This window comes from Histomonas meleagridis (assembly GCF_020186115.1).
Source record: "Histomonas meleagridis strain 2922-C6/04-10x chromosome Unknown contig_33, whole genome shotgun sequence".
In the NCBI taxonomy this organism is placed as follows: Eukaryota; Parabasalia; order Tritrichomonadida; family Dientamoebidae; genus Histomonas; species Histomonas meleagridis.
This window is the reverse complement of record NW_027150870.1, coordinates 189950-206388: the sequence shown is the minus strand read 5'-3', so window position 1 is coordinate 206388 and position 16439 is coordinate 189950. Positions and strand designations below refer to the sequence as shown.

The 16439-nt window shown below is 29.3% G+C and overlaps 5 protein-coding genes across 5 annotated transcripts; 2 read left to right on the top strand and 3 right to left on the bottom strand.

The window, feature by feature from the left end:
• Nucleotides 1-192: 192 nt before the first annotated feature.
• On the top strand, nt 193-804 carry GO595_005302 (Ras-related protein RABD1; the record flags this gene model as incomplete). Its single annotated transcript, XM_067918530.1, has 1 exon — nt 193-804. One exon carries the CDS (start codon nt 193-195, stop codon nt 802-804), a length of 612 nt encoding a protein of 203 aa, XP_067774515.1.
• Nucleotides 805-5516: 4712 nt separating this feature from the next.
• GO595_005301 (Variant SH3 domain containing protein) lies at nt 5517-6134 on the bottom strand (the record flags this gene model as incomplete). Its single annotated transcript, XM_067918529.1, has 1 exon — nt 5517-6134. One exon carries the CDS (start codon nt 6132-6134, stop codon nt 5517-5519), a length of 618 nt encoding a protein of 205 aa, XP_067774514.1.
• A 1082-nt stretch (nt 6135-7216) lies between these two features.
• Nucleotides 7217-9658, top strand: GO595_005300 (serine/threonine-protein kinase Nek1-like; the record flags this gene model as incomplete). The annotated part of the gene is made up of 1 exon (XM_067918528.1): nt 7217-9658. One exon carries the CDS (start codon nt 7217-7219, stop codon nt 9656-9658), a length of 2442 nt encoding a protein of 813 aa, XP_067774513.1.
• Nucleotides 9659-9692: 34 nt separating this feature from the next.
• On the bottom strand, nt 9693-10124 carry GO595_005299 (uncharacterized protein; the record flags this gene model as incomplete). Its single annotated transcript, XM_067918527.1, has 1 exon — nt 9693-10124. One exon carries the CDS (start codon nt 10122-10124, stop codon nt 9693-9695), a length of 432 nt encoding a protein of 143 aa, XP_067774512.1.
• Nucleotides 10125-10210: 86 nt separating this feature from the next.
• Nucleotides 10211-10861, bottom strand: GO595_005298 (40S ribosomal protein S6; the record flags this gene model as incomplete). Its single annotated transcript, XM_067918526.1, has 1 exon — nt 10211-10861. One exon carries the CDS (start codon nt 10859-10861, stop codon nt 10211-10213), a length of 651 nt encoding a protein of 216 aa, XP_067774511.1.
• Nucleotides 10862-16439: the final 5578 nt, after the last annotated feature.

Genomic DNA, 16439 nt, shown 5'->3' with positions numbered 1-16439 from the left:
TAAAATGAGCAAAGAGTTAATGAATTTAAAATATGGGAAATGACAGTAATTTGTCATTTTGATTTTTCCTGCCCTTTTCCCTATCGTCGTATCGGCATCATTTTATTAAAAAAGTGGAATTTTCAGATAAAGTTAACAGTTAATTTTTATTGACTCCCCACTTTTTGATATAAGTTATTTTCACTTTCCAATATGACGGCCAACGATTATGATTACCTTTTTAAGGTCTTGATCATCGGAAATTCAGGTGTTGGTAAGAGTTGCTTACTTCTCCGTTTCGCTGAGGACATGTTTAGCGATAACTATATTTCAACAATCGGTGTCGATTTCAAAATTAAAAAGATTGAACTTGATGGTAAATCAATTAAGCTTCAGATATGGGATACTGCAGGTCAAGAAAGATTCAGAACCATTACAAAAAGCTATTATCGTGGAAGCAATGGTATCGTTGTTGTTTATGATATTACTGATCGTGAATCATTCGAACAAGTTTCTCATTGGATGACTGAAATTGATTCACACGCTTCACCAGATGTATGCCGTCTCCTCGTTGGTAACAAATGCGATTTGAATGATAAACGCGCTGTAAAGACAGAAGAAGGCGAAGCACTCGCTCGTCAATTTGGAATCCCATTCCTTGAAACATCCGCTAAGGACTCCATGAACGTAGATGAAATGTTCACAACAATGGCTGGCGCAATGAAGAAGAAGGCTGGTGGCTTAGCATCAAGCGCTTCTCCATCTGGTGGAAGTGTAAACGTCCAAAAGGGACAATCGGTTGGTGGAAAATCTTGCAACTGCTAAAATAAAGGCAACTTTTAACATTAATGTCGTTTTAATCCCGCAAAAATCTAATGAATATTTTATCTGCTGTTTATACTATTTGAAGTAAAAAAAAGGTACTTCAACTCTAAATTCCTCAATAGTTTTTTATTGAATATCAAAATGTATGGGCAACTTCGGGTATTGAGTTTAAATATAAATTTTTAGGCAATTTCGACTGATGTATTCTTCTCAATCTGATCAATTTTTCTCTTTTTTCTAAAATTTTCAAAAATCCTTTCGAACAATAAAACCCTTCAAGGTCTCCAAAGTAAGCACCAAAAAATTTGTTTGCTTGTTATTCAATATTTGGAAAAAAAGTGAAAATATGTGAAAAAATCAAACATTTCAATGTTAATTCAAATGAATCTTTATATATCGAGTGGCGACGTGATTTTATTTTTAATGTATTAATATAAGTGATATTTTTTTCATAAATACATATATATTAGCATTATTTAAATTGTTAAGAATAAAAAATTTTTGTTTCAAAATAAGGTGAAGTGACAAATTAAGGTGTGATTTTTCTGGTTTTTTGGTTTTTTTATGCAATTTTCAAATTATTATGAATTACATTGCATGATTATAATCTACTTTGCTATTACTTTTAAATGCCTAGTTGTTTTTGTTAAAAATTAAATGAGAAGATGAAAACAAACTCTTTCTTCGATTTTTCATTATTTCGGATAAATTCTTCGATAAATACTTTTTAAATCTGATTATATTAAAATATTCGAGTAGGTAATATTAAATTTTATGTAAAATTAAAATATATTGGCATAATCCATAGATATTATCATTTTTAATTTTGTTATTACAATAAGCGGTTATATAACCCACCCCTGTTTATTCTTGTTTGGTGGTACCAATTGATGATAGAAATTAACGGGAAAAAATTAGACTGAATATATCTCTATTCTCTGTATATAAAATTGAGTACATTCCTCGAAACAATATATTTTAGCTAATGTATGTAATATATATTCAATATATATCAAATTATATAAATAACTTTATCAATAGCATCTTCTAGAAAATTTAAATACAATACAAAAATATATCGTCTTTATCAAAAAGTCATCATTTTCTGAGAATTTATCGTTTTATCTATAGAGCACAAATTATTATAGGACGTTTAAAAATGAAAATTTTTTTGCTAGGCACCGTTTTGTGGAGGACGTTAGTGGTACCTCTGAGCGAGATTATATTACCCTAGCGAAAAATTTCGTATTTTGGTACATAACGGTCTCCAGAATTGAATACTTTATTTCTGAATTCAATTCATTTTAATCGTAATAACCGTAATTTCGAAAATGGTACATAACGGTCTTCATACAAAAAGTCACAAATTTTTAGGTACTATAAAAATAATCGGGAAATCGCGAATTAATTCAAATTCGCGACACTCTACTTTATAAAAAGTGACATTTTATCAAAAAGTCGAATAACTAAATGTTATAATACACCTATTATATTTGAATCAATATTTTATGATTATCGACTGAATCTTTGTTTTGAAACAATTATTAGACCGCCAAAATTTATTATCATTTTGCAACCTGAAACTCATTACATCGCACACTTGATTTGGTCTTTTATACCTGATTTAAATTTGATCTTTCACATGATTTGATCTGTCACACATTATCTGATCTTTCACACATTATTCGATCTTTAACATTTGATTTTATCTTTCACACATTATTTGATCTTTCACATTTGATTCAATATCTCAAATATATATTTCGATGAATGAAAAATTATTTTTTATTTTTTTATTTTTTATTATATTTTTTAATTTATTTTTATTTATTATTAATTTATTATTAATTAATTTTTATTAAATTGTAATCATTATACAAATTCTATACCAGCGTATATATAACTTTTGATTCTCCATAAAGCTAACTGCTGGACATTACCAATATCTACATTTGTACCATTTTCAATAACAAAACTTATTATGGAATGCTTTTTTTTATTCCATATACTTTTTTTAATATTATTTTTGATGGAATAAATAATATCCCATGCAAATTGTGAACTTGGAGAATTTCGTACCACTGGAGCTTTTTTTTTACGTATTACTTCAGTATTACCATTATTATTTTTGTTTTTGTCACTCCAATTTTCAGGGAGTGGTTCATTAATAATCTGAGTTTCTACAATATTTGAAATTAGCACATTATCAACAATTTCCAAAGAATCTAATTTTGAATTTTCAAATTTATTGCAGAAATCTACAATTGTATGTTTACATGGAATATGCTTATTTTGATATAATTTGGAGTAAAATTCATACCCTCCACAAGTACAATTCCTCGATAATTTTTGTTCATTACTAGCATTCTTTTATAATTTATTTATATATTTAATAAAGTTTTTGCCGTGCCATTCATTTTTTGAATTAAATCTATTCCACAATACATTTTCAACATTCTTTAATTTATCTATAAATAACCTTTAAATAAAATTGTCGAATTAATATGACTATGGATCGATTCTAAAGAATTAGTTATGGTAGGACATCCAGGTCTTAACCATTTTGCCCACCTATCAATATTATGTATAAAATCTGGTTCTTTCACACCCAAAACCATTAAAAAATTTTGAAATCTATCTTTATTGAAATTTTTTTGAATTTCCGAATTCATAATTATTTGTAATTCATTTTTAATAATATCAGTAATCATTTGAAATTCATGTGGATTGAAAGTATTAATAATTCTTGAGATCCAATTTCCAATCATACTTGCAGAACCGAAATTTTCTATAAAATGACGATGGCAATATTTAATATTTAAATTATTATTCTCAATAAATTTTTTAATAGCAGCACCAATATCTGCTAAAAAAATTTTGTACTTGATAAAACAATTTAAATTGATATTAAAATTTCTACAGCAATTTATCAAATGATTCCGTAATCTCCCATAAGAATTTGATGTTTCTGTAGGAGAAATAGACACCCCTATAGGAAGTGATTCATTATTTATAATAATGATTAATTTTGACAATGTATAAGGCTTTATAGCCTTAAATGTGACATCTATCATAAAACAACTGTAATTAAGGCTATATAATGTAGAAGCTGCCCAAGGAAAAATCCAAGATAATCCAAAAACGTTGTCAGTCTCATTAATTTATAGCAATTTTCTTGATGGTATTTTTGTTAAATATATAATAATTGAATCTTCAAAATTATTTATAATATAATCAATAAAATTTTTTTGAAGATATTTATCATGTTTTCTAATTGATTGTAAAATATTTTGATCCACAAATAAAGATAAAAATTGACTATTAATGTATTGATTAATTTTATGTAATTTTTTACCAATAACAACATAAGGATGTGTTTGAGATAATTTTTTATTTCCAAAAATTTCATTTTCTGGGAAGTTTAATATAACAAAGTTGTTTTCTTGTGTCCAATCAAGTTCATAACCTTTCTAATTCAAAAACATAATGTGTGAAGAAAAATCATCATTAACAAATAAATGGAATACTAAAGTATTGTGATAATAAAGATTAATTCGATATGAAAAATTACTTTTCTGTGATATTTTGATTCCACAAAAAAAATCATTTGGAAGATAATAGGAAAAAGATGCATAATCAACTGACTACTGAATTGTTAAGAAATACTATAATTTCTTGTAATATGATTTAGATCGTGCATATGAAGTATTGAGGAATAATGGAAGAATTCCTGATTATATTGTTTCTTCATTTAATGTTAATTTTCCAAAACAGACACTTACTTCCCGTTTAGCATTAGAACCTGGTTCAGTTATTGGTGTTAATATCCCAGTATCTTCTATTGCAATTGGTTCTGATAATATTATTCCTTTATCACAATTTACTTTAAATACTGATTTTGCATTGAATATTTCATTAGATGGTACTCATTATTATTCTTTTATTCAAATAGTATTCGATTCTCCTACTTCAGATTATATAGAGATATATGTTAATTTTTTACATCAAAGTGAAATCTCCACAGGAGGTACTTTTTATTATTATTTATATGATTTTGGTACAACTCAACCAGCCAATAATGATTGTATGATCCTTTTTTAACACCAGATTCCAAAGTTATAGAATAAATATTTATTATTCTTAAATGAAATTTATTTATATAATATATAGAACAACGATTCTAAGTTGTGCCAAAAATAAATATCTAAAATAAACCAGGTCGCCACTATATATAATTTTTTACATCAATATTAAAAAATTTGAATGAATTTTTGTTTCCTGATGCATTCCAGTTTATCAAATCAATACAATATATAATCCATCATTAATCAATCATGAATGACTGGAAAAAATATATGTTAAAAAAAATAGATTAAAAATTATATTTCATGAGTTTATAAAATTTTTTGATTTAAAATATCGATTATTGTATGGAATGCTACATATGGAATGAAAAAAGAAGAAAAAAAATGTGTTATTTGAAGTATTTTTAAAAAAAAAATAACAAAAAATGCGTTGCCCGGGAATCGAACCCGGATCACAAGCTTGGAAGGCTAGCATGATAACCACTACACTAGCAACGCTTTCGTTACATGATATCAGAGAATTGTTATAATATCTTTTATAAATGAAAAAATGTAAATTTACTTTTAGATTCTAATTTAAGTTTGAAACATAAATATATTATAAATTAATTTTGTTTACACATAATTTCAGCCGCATAAACAACCGATGTGAACTTTTTTCACATTTCCTTTGATATCTTCACACAAGACATAATCCGAATTTTCATATTTCTCTTTCACGAACAACAGTTCTCCTGCACGTACTGTCATTTCATCTTCGTTCTTTGCAATTTGTGGCAACACTGTGAACATTAATGGTGTTTCTGGGATTTCAATTGCTTTTAATGGAACGTATTTAAATTCATTTGAATCAATTTTCGATGCCAAAATCCATAAATCGATTGGTCTTTCATACAAATAAATTCTTTCTCCTTTCTTAACACTTAATTCATTTTTCTTCTTTGCTTCGAAATCATGTTTAACGATTCCTATATATAGTGGAACGTTAACTTCGTTGATTCTTGTAGTAAACGGCGGCGGCTTCAGTAACGGGTCCTGAAATGTGAATTGAAATGGAACGAATTGAATTTTATGTAACGAAGTCCTTGAAATTTTGTGAATGCGAGCGAAAAGAAGAAATTCACTTTCCCAATTTGAATTGGTTTCGCCGGATTTTTTGGTGATGTTTTCCAATGGATGGATGAGCTTGGAAACAAATGGGTGAATTATAAAAATCATTGACTTTAAGCAAGTTTCTTTGTGCATTAAAAATACTTTGATTTTGGTAATGGCAGATTTGATGGTTTCGATATACTCTGAATTGATGGTGTTTATCTCAATATTAGCTTTCTTGTGGTTCATTACCATCATGAAATATTTGGAAAGAGAAGACTTTAATGTTAAACGGGAATCTGCATTTAACTGTGGTGAAAGTTGTTGCTTGGATATTGAAGCATAAAGGTTTTCGATTTCTTGCTGATTTATAAGGTATTGATGAAAAAATTCTTTTCTTTTGAGTTTAGATGAGCGAACCAAAGATAGATTTTCTTTGATTAAATTATTTTGGGTTTCATTTAGATCTTCTATTGTAGAAATAATTTCACTGCCAATGATTCTTGAGTATTTTTTAAGTGAAAAAATTAAAAGATCAGCAAAACCAAAAATAGCGATAAAACGTTCTGATTGAGAACCTAAAATTCCTGGAGCGATTGGACCCTTAACATGTTCGGGAACAAAGTCGCTTTCGTTTGTACAATGTACATGTTTTAAAGTGGAATCCAATGTTTGCTTTACTTCTTTAAAAATAGAATTAATTTTTAAATGTATTTGAGCTTGGGCGTTAGCATATTCGATTACTTGCTGTAATTTTTGCTTTAGTATTTTTTTCTCTTCTTTAAAACCGATTTTGTCCATTTGTGAGCTGATGAATTGTTTGACCACTTTTGTTTACAAAATAACGAAGGAACTGTTAGCAGGAAGACGTTAAATAGTAAGAGAGTCAAAGGGGATTATTATGAGCATATATTAGAAATCCACTCATAAATTCAAATTTCTTATATGGAACTTTTACTTATTTACTGATTATATGTGAACTCCTCCCCATTTTTCATACTCAAATGACATGCAAAAGGAATCAATGTTTAGGTAATTTCCTTTTTATTGATTAATTGCTTTAGAATTTTATGTGATCTTTTTGTTAATGGTTTCCAAATTACAAAACAAATGCGTTACTAAAATGGAATAATCAAAAAAATGAGTTTGAAAACTAACGAATTTTCTTTGAAATCATTCGCTTTTCTATACTTTACATGTAAGCCAATTATAAACGTACTTTTTCCTTATTCAAGATGAGTCAAGAAAAGCAATTATCTCTCGATGATTTTATAGAAAAAAAAGTAGTAGGTGAGGGGGCATATGGAAAGGCTGTACTTTGCCAACAAAAATCAACAAACCAACTTGTCATCGTCAAAGAAATTGCATTATCTAGCTTATCTCCACAAGAACAAAAAGAAGCATGGAAGGAAACAAAAGTACTTTCTCTTCTTCATCATCCTAATATAGTTGCTTATCGAGGCTCTTTTATGTACAAAAATGTTTTACACATAGTAATGGATTATGCTGATGGTGGCGATTTATTTGAACAAATACAAAAAGCAGGAACCAAACACTTTGATGAAAATCAAATTCTTGATTGGTTTGTTCAAATTTGTCTTGCCATGAAACACATTCATGATCGCAAAATTCTTCATCGTGACATTAAATGCCAAAATATTTTTCTTACCAAAGCAGGCATAATTAAGATTGGAGATTTTGGTATTGCTAAAGTATTAGATCACACATCACAATTTTCAAAAACCGCCATTGGGACACCCTATTATCTATCGCCCGAAATCTGCCAAGGTAAAGCATACAATCAAAAAAGTGACATCTGGAGTATGGGGTGTGTTTTATATGAATTATGCACACTTCAACATGCTTTTGATTCGAATTGTATGAATGGTCTTATTATGAAAATTCTTAGATCAAAACATCCACCAATTCCTTATTATTATAGTCAAAATCTTCGAGCCCTTGTTGATAATCTTTTACAAAAAGCACCAAATAAAAGGCCTTCAGTTAATCAAATATTAAAACTTGATTTCATTCGATCGAGAATTGATAATTTTTTAAGCAAGACAATGCAACAAATCGAATTTTCACACACAATATTTCATGGATATAAAGGCGGAGTGACTCCAAAAGATCAGGCCATAAAGGAAGAAAAGCCAAAAGAGATGCCGGCAATCATGGAAAATGCAGCTGTTGCTGTTCCTTCAAAGCCAGCACCAAAACCAAAGCCTAAACCATCAGTGGTACAGCAATCAAAGCCTTCTGCTGCGCAGCAACCAAAACCTTCAGCCGCAGCACAACAAAAGCATATAGCTAACGGTCACTGTAAACCATTCAAACCGAAGGCGTTTAGGGAGCCCGAAAAACCGTTATCAAAGGAAGAAATTCTTGCAAGGAAAAATGCAGCAGTTCTTGCTGAAAGAGCTGCTAACAAAGAAATGAGGGCGAAAAAAGAAGAGCAAGAAAGAGCCGCTGCTGCTAAATCAGAAGCAAAAAGACAACAACTTTTGGAAGCACAAAAAAAGAGAGAACAAGAAAGAAAAGAAAAAATGAAACAACTAGAAAGAGAGGCACGTGAACGTAAAAAGAAATATGATAACCTTGAAGCGCCTTTCAAAAAGGCAATGGGTGGAATGGTTAAGAAATCAAAAGTACAACCATCAGAACCACCAAAGAAAAGAACACCATCACAAAATCCGCCATCTGAACCTGTTCAGGCTCCACAAGAAACAGAAGAGCCTAAACAACCAAAGAAACTCGAAGTGAAGAATGTTGCAAAAAGACCAGGAAAAGTTCGAGAGCGAGATGAAGAAGTTCGGTCTCTCCGAGAGATGATAGCACGTAAACGCGCAGAGCTAAGAGCTCAGAAAGCAACTGAGCAGAAAGGATTCATTCAGATCGGATCTACTCTTGTCGATGTTTCTGACGAAGACAAATCACCAACGCCACCAGAGAAAAAACAAAATTCCTCTTCTAGCGAAAAGAAACAGAGCAAAGACTCAACAGAAGAAAAGAAACAAAACGCATCAGAAAAAGTGAAGAACGGTTCGAATGAAAAAGTGGATCAGAAACAACAAACAGGAAAAGTGAAACCAATTGAAAAAATGAAACCGATAGAAAAAGTGACCCAGAATTCTGATGTTACCAAACAAAACAAAGAAGAAGACAGATGTCCACCTAAGACATTAGATGAGCTTATTCATTTATCAGATGACGATGATTCTGATGATGATAATGACATTTTATCACTTGCAGCAATTGCAAAAAGCATACTTGATCATCCACCTGATGATGATGAAGGAGAATGTGAGCCTTCACTTGCAGAAATGGCGCATGGCCTTCTCAGTAGTAACTCTTCTGATAGTGAAGATGAAAAACAAACGCCAAGCATGCCGAAGTTCATTTTCAATGGCGAAGAGCTGAAGCTTCCTACAGTAACTGATAGGGATTCCATGGCTTACAGAGTTGAGGCAATCCGTGAGTTCATCGAGCGTGGGCTCGGTTTGGACGTTTTCATCGAAGTGTACAACGTATTAACCGCCGATGCCGATAACCTTCCAGAAGAAGAAGTCGATGCAAGGCTACATGAGCTTCTAAACTCACCAGAGCAACTTAAGTTTTACCCACTCATCCAACAATTAATTGTATGCGAAGAAACTTTGATGACATCTGGTGAATGATTGCGCTTCTCAAGAAATTAATAATAATATTTGTTTATTCAAGTTTCTTGTTCATGAGGATCTTGTCTATGTCAACTTCATAGGCTGATTCTTCCTCTTCTTCTTCGGCATCATCTTCAACGTCATCATAATACCCTGAAATATAAACTGTATTTGGCCCATCTGCTTCAATGTATACTTTGTTGAGAGGTGAGTATATTTGATTGGTTGAGAATTGCTCAAATTTATTTGGAATTAAAATTGTTAGAACTGTTTCATGTTTTTCTGTCGGGGCTTCACTCTTGACTTCATCAAGTTTATCAATCAAAATTGTTTCTACGTAAAGTTTTACATTTGTTGGTTCTGATTTTGTGATTTCACCTAAGCATACATTTGTTACAATTGTATATAGATTATCAGGGATTTCTAGTTCGACCTTTTTACCTGCAGGAATGGAAATACCCCAAAAAGTCTGGATTTCACACATTTTTATTAATTATTTGCTTTAAACAAACCAAGTGAAATAATTTGACTATGTTTGTTTGGATTAATTTAAAGAAAAAATTTGTTTATTTAATGCTTCAATCCTCTTTGTTCGAGTAAAGCCTTGTAAGCTTCAGCCTTCTTTTGAGCTGCCTCCCTGCGTGCTTTCTTTTCCTTTAAGAACTTAGCTTTACGTGCAAGACGACGTGGTGTAATTAAACGTTGGATCTTTGGTTGTGTAAATTTGCCAGGCTTAACTTCACGACGAAGAACAAGCTTAGTGACATCAGCCTTCTTGTCAGCACCAAAGATTGCCCTGATTCTTGTTGCACGTTTTGGACCATAACGACGTGGAACTACTTTATCAGTAAGTCCTTCAATTTCTGCATCACCTTTCTTAAGAACAATGAGATGAAGAGCGGAGATTTCTGAAGAAATAACGCAGCCACGAACTGTCTTCCTTTTACGTTCACCATCTTTGCGTGGGCGATAGCATGATGTACCAGCACGGAGAAGGAGACGGACACGACGTGGTGTAAGAACCCCTTGCTTCATTGGAAAACCTTGTTTATCGAATCCACCACCAAGGCGGAAAAGATATCCAGCAAATTGTTGGCCAAGAATTGAACCATCAATGTCCTGACCGAGACGATGATCATAAAGGCTGTTAAGAGCAACTGGATCTTCTACATCAATGCAAATTTGTGTACCATGATCTGGATAAGCAAGTGTAAGCCTCATCCCAAAGGATCGACCAAAACCGCCAGCAAAAAAACGTGCTCTCGGGTACCCTTCTAAGTAAACTAAAGAATCTATGGCTTTTTGATTAGTTTAAAATAGAATTTCTTTTATCAAACATTTCCTTAAAGAACAAATAAATATTTTCTTTCATTCGATATATAAATTTTTTTAAGATTATTCCTGTATCATAAAAAGAAAATTTACCAAGAATTCAAATTAATTTCAAATTAATAAATAATGTTTTATTGATGTAATCTTTTAAAGTATGATAAAATATATGTGTATGCATATTGGTATTACCAATTGGTTTAATTAATAATCCTTCTACAAAAGATTTACATGCAACCAAATAATATTAAAAAGTGACAATACATAAAAACAAAATGTTAAATTTTTCCAGATCATGTCCATTATCATGTACAATTGGTATAGCATCTATTATAATTGCTGTTCTACTTTATCTTAAAGTTGTAGATATTTATCAATTTTATTTCAACAGATATCTCATTTTCCAAAAATTCCAATTTTGGAGACTATTTACGTCATCATTTTGCTTTGGGTCAATGGGTTTAAATACACTTTTACAACTTTCAGGGTTTATGCAATACATTGGAACTGATGAAAGTTCTTTCTTTTCAGGTCGACCTGTAGATTTTATGATATTTTGCCTTTTTGGCATGGCAGGTCTTTGGATATGTGCTTGTTTCTATCCTATACTTTTCTTTGGACCGGGTCTAACTTCATATTTCATGTATTATTTTTCTAAAAGGTCTCCAGATACTCGATTAATTCTGTTTACTTTTCCTGTTCTAATTAAAGCAGCTTACGTTGCTCTTATTTTATTAGCCATTAATATTTTTTCACACAATACTCATAATATATTATCATCAGTTGTTGGATATTTCATGGCTCATATGTACTTCTTCATACAAGATATAGTTTCTCTCAAGTGTAATGTAAGTCTTCTCACTGCGCCAAGCTGGGCAAATAATTTTTTGAATCGAATTTTTTCATTTATTTTCAATTCGAATTGAACTTTAAAATTCTTTTTTTAATATTGTTTAGTATCATATCTAAAAATATCAAAGTTAATAAAAATAATTTAATATCGAAATTACAAAATTTGTGATTTCTTTGATAAAATTTACATTTTTCACAAAGGTTTTTGTGATGTTTAAATAGGTATCTGAATAAAAATTAGGGATTTATAAAAATGTGATTTTGATTATTTATTAAGTTTAAATGAAACATAACAATTTGTTGGTTCCTTCAGTGTGACATGAATGAAAAGTATTTGTTGACTGATGTTGACTTTTAAAACATTGAATCATGGAAGAATGAAAAGTAAAAATATAATAGAACAAGCAATAAAATCAAAAAACAAAGAGATGCTTTTTGGATATTCTTGGACTTTCTGATTGATTCCTTTTTTTCTTGAATTTTTTTTTCTAATTCTTCAAGATTTGTTTGAACTTGAGCAAGCCATAACTTAACCAGCTCATCTTCCTGTTCTGTGAGATTGATTTCTGCATCAGAAATATATTTTTCAAGTTCTTCAAGTTTGTTTTGGGATCCTGGAACGCGCGTTTCCATTTTCAAAAAGTGCGCATGACATTTGATATGAAATACAGAGGCCTCAACAGAAATGAGTTCTCCAACCCCTAAGGAAGAAGAGGAAGATAATATATTTAAAGTTGAAGAAATTAAAAGTCATAAAAAGAAGAGAGGGAAAGTTTATTATTTAATTAAATGGGAGGGATATCCAGAAACTGAAAATACATGGGAACCAGAAGAAAATCTTTCATGCCCAGAAATCCTTGAGAAATATCAGGAATCTATAATACAGAATGGAGCAAAAAGTAATTTAAAAAATTCTAATTCAAAAAATAAACAGAAAACACCACAAAATCAATCTAACAATGAGACTAAGAGCAAGGCAGAGGGTACAGAAAAAACAAAGAAAGTTTCAAAAATATATGGATGTACTTCCGATTCTAAACCAAACTTTATGTTTTATGTAGTGAAACTCGTCGGCAAGAAAACACCAATTGTAGTGTCGTCCACAGAACTACAGGAGTTGGCTCCTGACAAACTTACAGCGTTTTTGGAAAAGAATGTAAGATATTTTTAGATTTTTTGCTACGTGAAATTATTGTTACACACGTCAATATTTCAATGTGTGATTTTGCGGTTTCTGATTTGGAGGTAAAAATTGTGACCCGTGAAAGCATCAAACTATTCAGATGGCTGCTGCAATAATAAACGTGCGGTCTTAATGTTTACAAAACGCCACTTTTTGATATTTCCGATTAAAAAAAATTCAAAATTTTCTATCGAAAGGGAAAATAAACGTTTTTTGGTATAACTCATATTGACACTTTTTGCCCACAAAGAACCACTCTAATTTTTTTACTATTTTATCACAGTATTATTTGATTAATCGAATGGAAAGAAATTTTTATTCTAAAAATCATTGCTAATCATTACTACCCTATAAAGAGTGCAAAATACTTGAAAATCGAATGGAGTATTGGAGTTAGAACGATAGTTGTGAGAACATGCACCATATTACTCATAATTGTATCACACTAATTAAAAAAATGGAATACTTGACCAAGCTTTTTGGTGGTTATGATGAGAATCGGATTAATACCACACAACTAGCAGATACTTCAATATGAAATTGATCAGTGACTTTTTGATAATTGTCACTTTTAAATTACTACTTTTTGAATGTGTGATAACAACACGTATTACTTTTTCATCATTTTGTAAACACTCCATCTCAAATAACCAAAAAACGATTAAAACAACTTCAATCGAAAATGGGGTTAAAAATATTTTTATAGTTTGCAAAATGGGTGCAGAAGAAAGCCAAATGTCATCATCACAAGGAAAGCCAAATCCAAAACAAAATCTTCAAATATTGCAATGTATTGAACAAATTATATTTCGTTTAAACGGAGAGAATATTCAAGATTCTGTTGAAACTACGTTAACATATTTTCCAGAAAAATATAGATATTCATTTAATTTTGTTATATGTCAATTTGTATATTCATTATATTTATCTAAAGGACTTGATAAAATATTTTTTAACTATTTAAAAGAACTTGAAAATAAAGAGAAAGAAATTTGTAATAATTCTGATTATCAAGTTATTAATATTTTTGCACAACTTCTTGTGTGTTTACGAACACAAGAATCAGATTATCTTCTTGAGATAATGTATCAACAAGATTTAATTGATACTAAAATATTAAAAGAAGATGATTCATTATATTTTGCACATATTCTTACACAAGAAGATATTGATTTTTTTGAACAAGAACCATATAATAAAACATTTTTAGAGAACATCGAAAATTATCGACAAAATAATTGGGAACTTCATAAGCAATTAATTGAAGAAGGAGTGAATCCTAAAGAAATAGCGAAAATCATTCGAAATGATGATGTTGAAAAATTTGATGAAATATCATCACAAGAAGGTTTTGATTTTAATCAAAAGATTGAACCATCGATTTATGAACGATGTACATTCATTAATGAAGAAAATGTTTCATTGATTGATTATGCAGCATTTTTTGGATCATATGGCTGTTTTAAGCTTTTAGTTATGAATGATGCTAATATTAATCACATCGGTAAGTATGCAGTTGCAGGAGGGAATATTGATATTATTAATTATTGTGAACAAAACAATGTAAGTTTTGAAGGTGCATATGAAGCAGCAATTAAATATCATCGTAATGATATTTTTAAACATCTTTATGAAAAGAAAGTTGAAAATATTCATCCAACTGATATAGCAATAGAATGTATTTTAAGTTACAACTTTGAAATTTTTTCATTTATTGAGAAAAATGGATACATTCTTAATGAAAGTGTTCTTTGTAAATCAATTAAATCTGGTAATATATTTCTTTTCAAATATTTAGTCAAAATATTCCCTAATAAAATGAATATTAATTTATTATACGTACCAACTACATCTGGAAATAAAGAAATTTTTAATTACATTTATAATAGTAAATATAGGAATAAAAACAATATTAAAATTTATTAATAAGATTTAATATTTATATAAAATATTTGGATATTACATTTCTGAAGCTGCTACTTTGGGTTGGTTCGATGCAATAAAATTATATATAGAAATGGGTATTGATATTAATATGGTTGACAAGATGAATTTCAATAATTTTATATTTTAAAATATTATTTGGGATTTATTCTAATTAATTTATTCACCACTTATGAAATCATTATGTTCGCATACAGTGAAATCAAGGAACCTTTCATATTATATTAATAATATGAAAACAACTAAATTACTTCTTGAGCAAAAAGGAATTGATTTAAATATTCAAGAAAATATCAATTTATTTTATATCAAATTTATTTTAATGATTATTTATTTCGCAATAATATTTAGAAATTATTCACACGATTTCGGTCAGCTCTTTTTATTGCGGTTCACGAATATCTTCCCAAAATTGTAAAATTACTTCTTAAAAATAAAACCATTGATGTTAATATTAGAAATATTTGTTTGTTTTGTTTAAAGTTTATACCAATAATTCGATGTTTTAAAAGAACATTTGGTGATTATTCAAAATGTTTTCGACGCCATTAGCAGAAGCAGTAAATCGTGGTTATATAGATATAGTAAAAATACTTCTTACAAAAGAAGGAGTTGATGTGAATACTAAAATTATTTATTTACCTTATTTGAAAGTATTCCAAAATAATATTTGGAGATTTTGTAATTTATTAAAATTATTTGTTACACCACTTTTTTCTGCAATTTTTGGTGGTAAAAAAGAAATAGTAAAATTACTTCTCGAAAGAGATGACATTGATCTTAATATAAAATATTTTTTCTGATATTATCTATTTGATTTAATAATTTTATGTTTTGGTATAATATTTAATATTTTATCAAATTATTTAAAACAGCACGTATGATTGCCATAGAGCAAGGCCATACTGAAATTGCACAAATGATTGCTGAACGAGAAGGAAATAATCGTGGCACTAACACAACAAACTCTAATTAGTAAATAAAAAGTTTAATCAATCAAAAATATATGAAATTAATATTTTTTTTTTATAATAAAATATCACTGTTTAATTTATATATGAAAGGAAATCCAAATATTAATTTTAGTTTAGACATTTGTCCAAATGAAAGTATACTTTTATTAAAATGTCTCAATGATATATTATTTTCTGATATCCAAATTGGCATTACAGATCATGCGTCTTTTTTATTAAATTTCATATCCACAAAGAGTATCATTGGATTAATCCTATTTCGAACATAACAAACATAATGAATGGATACAAAGCTAAGCAGTTCTCATTGAAGAAAACAAATGAAATTTTTTTAGATGCATTTAAACATTTTAGTTGTAATGTTTTATAATTTACGCTTTACATTTTGTAGCATCAATAATGAAATCTTTCCACTCTGACTGAACAGAAAAAAAAAATTCAAATCAAAATTCTTTTAGCATTATTCTAAAAAATGTTAGAATTAAATTTAAATTTATTTTCTTATTATCTTAATATT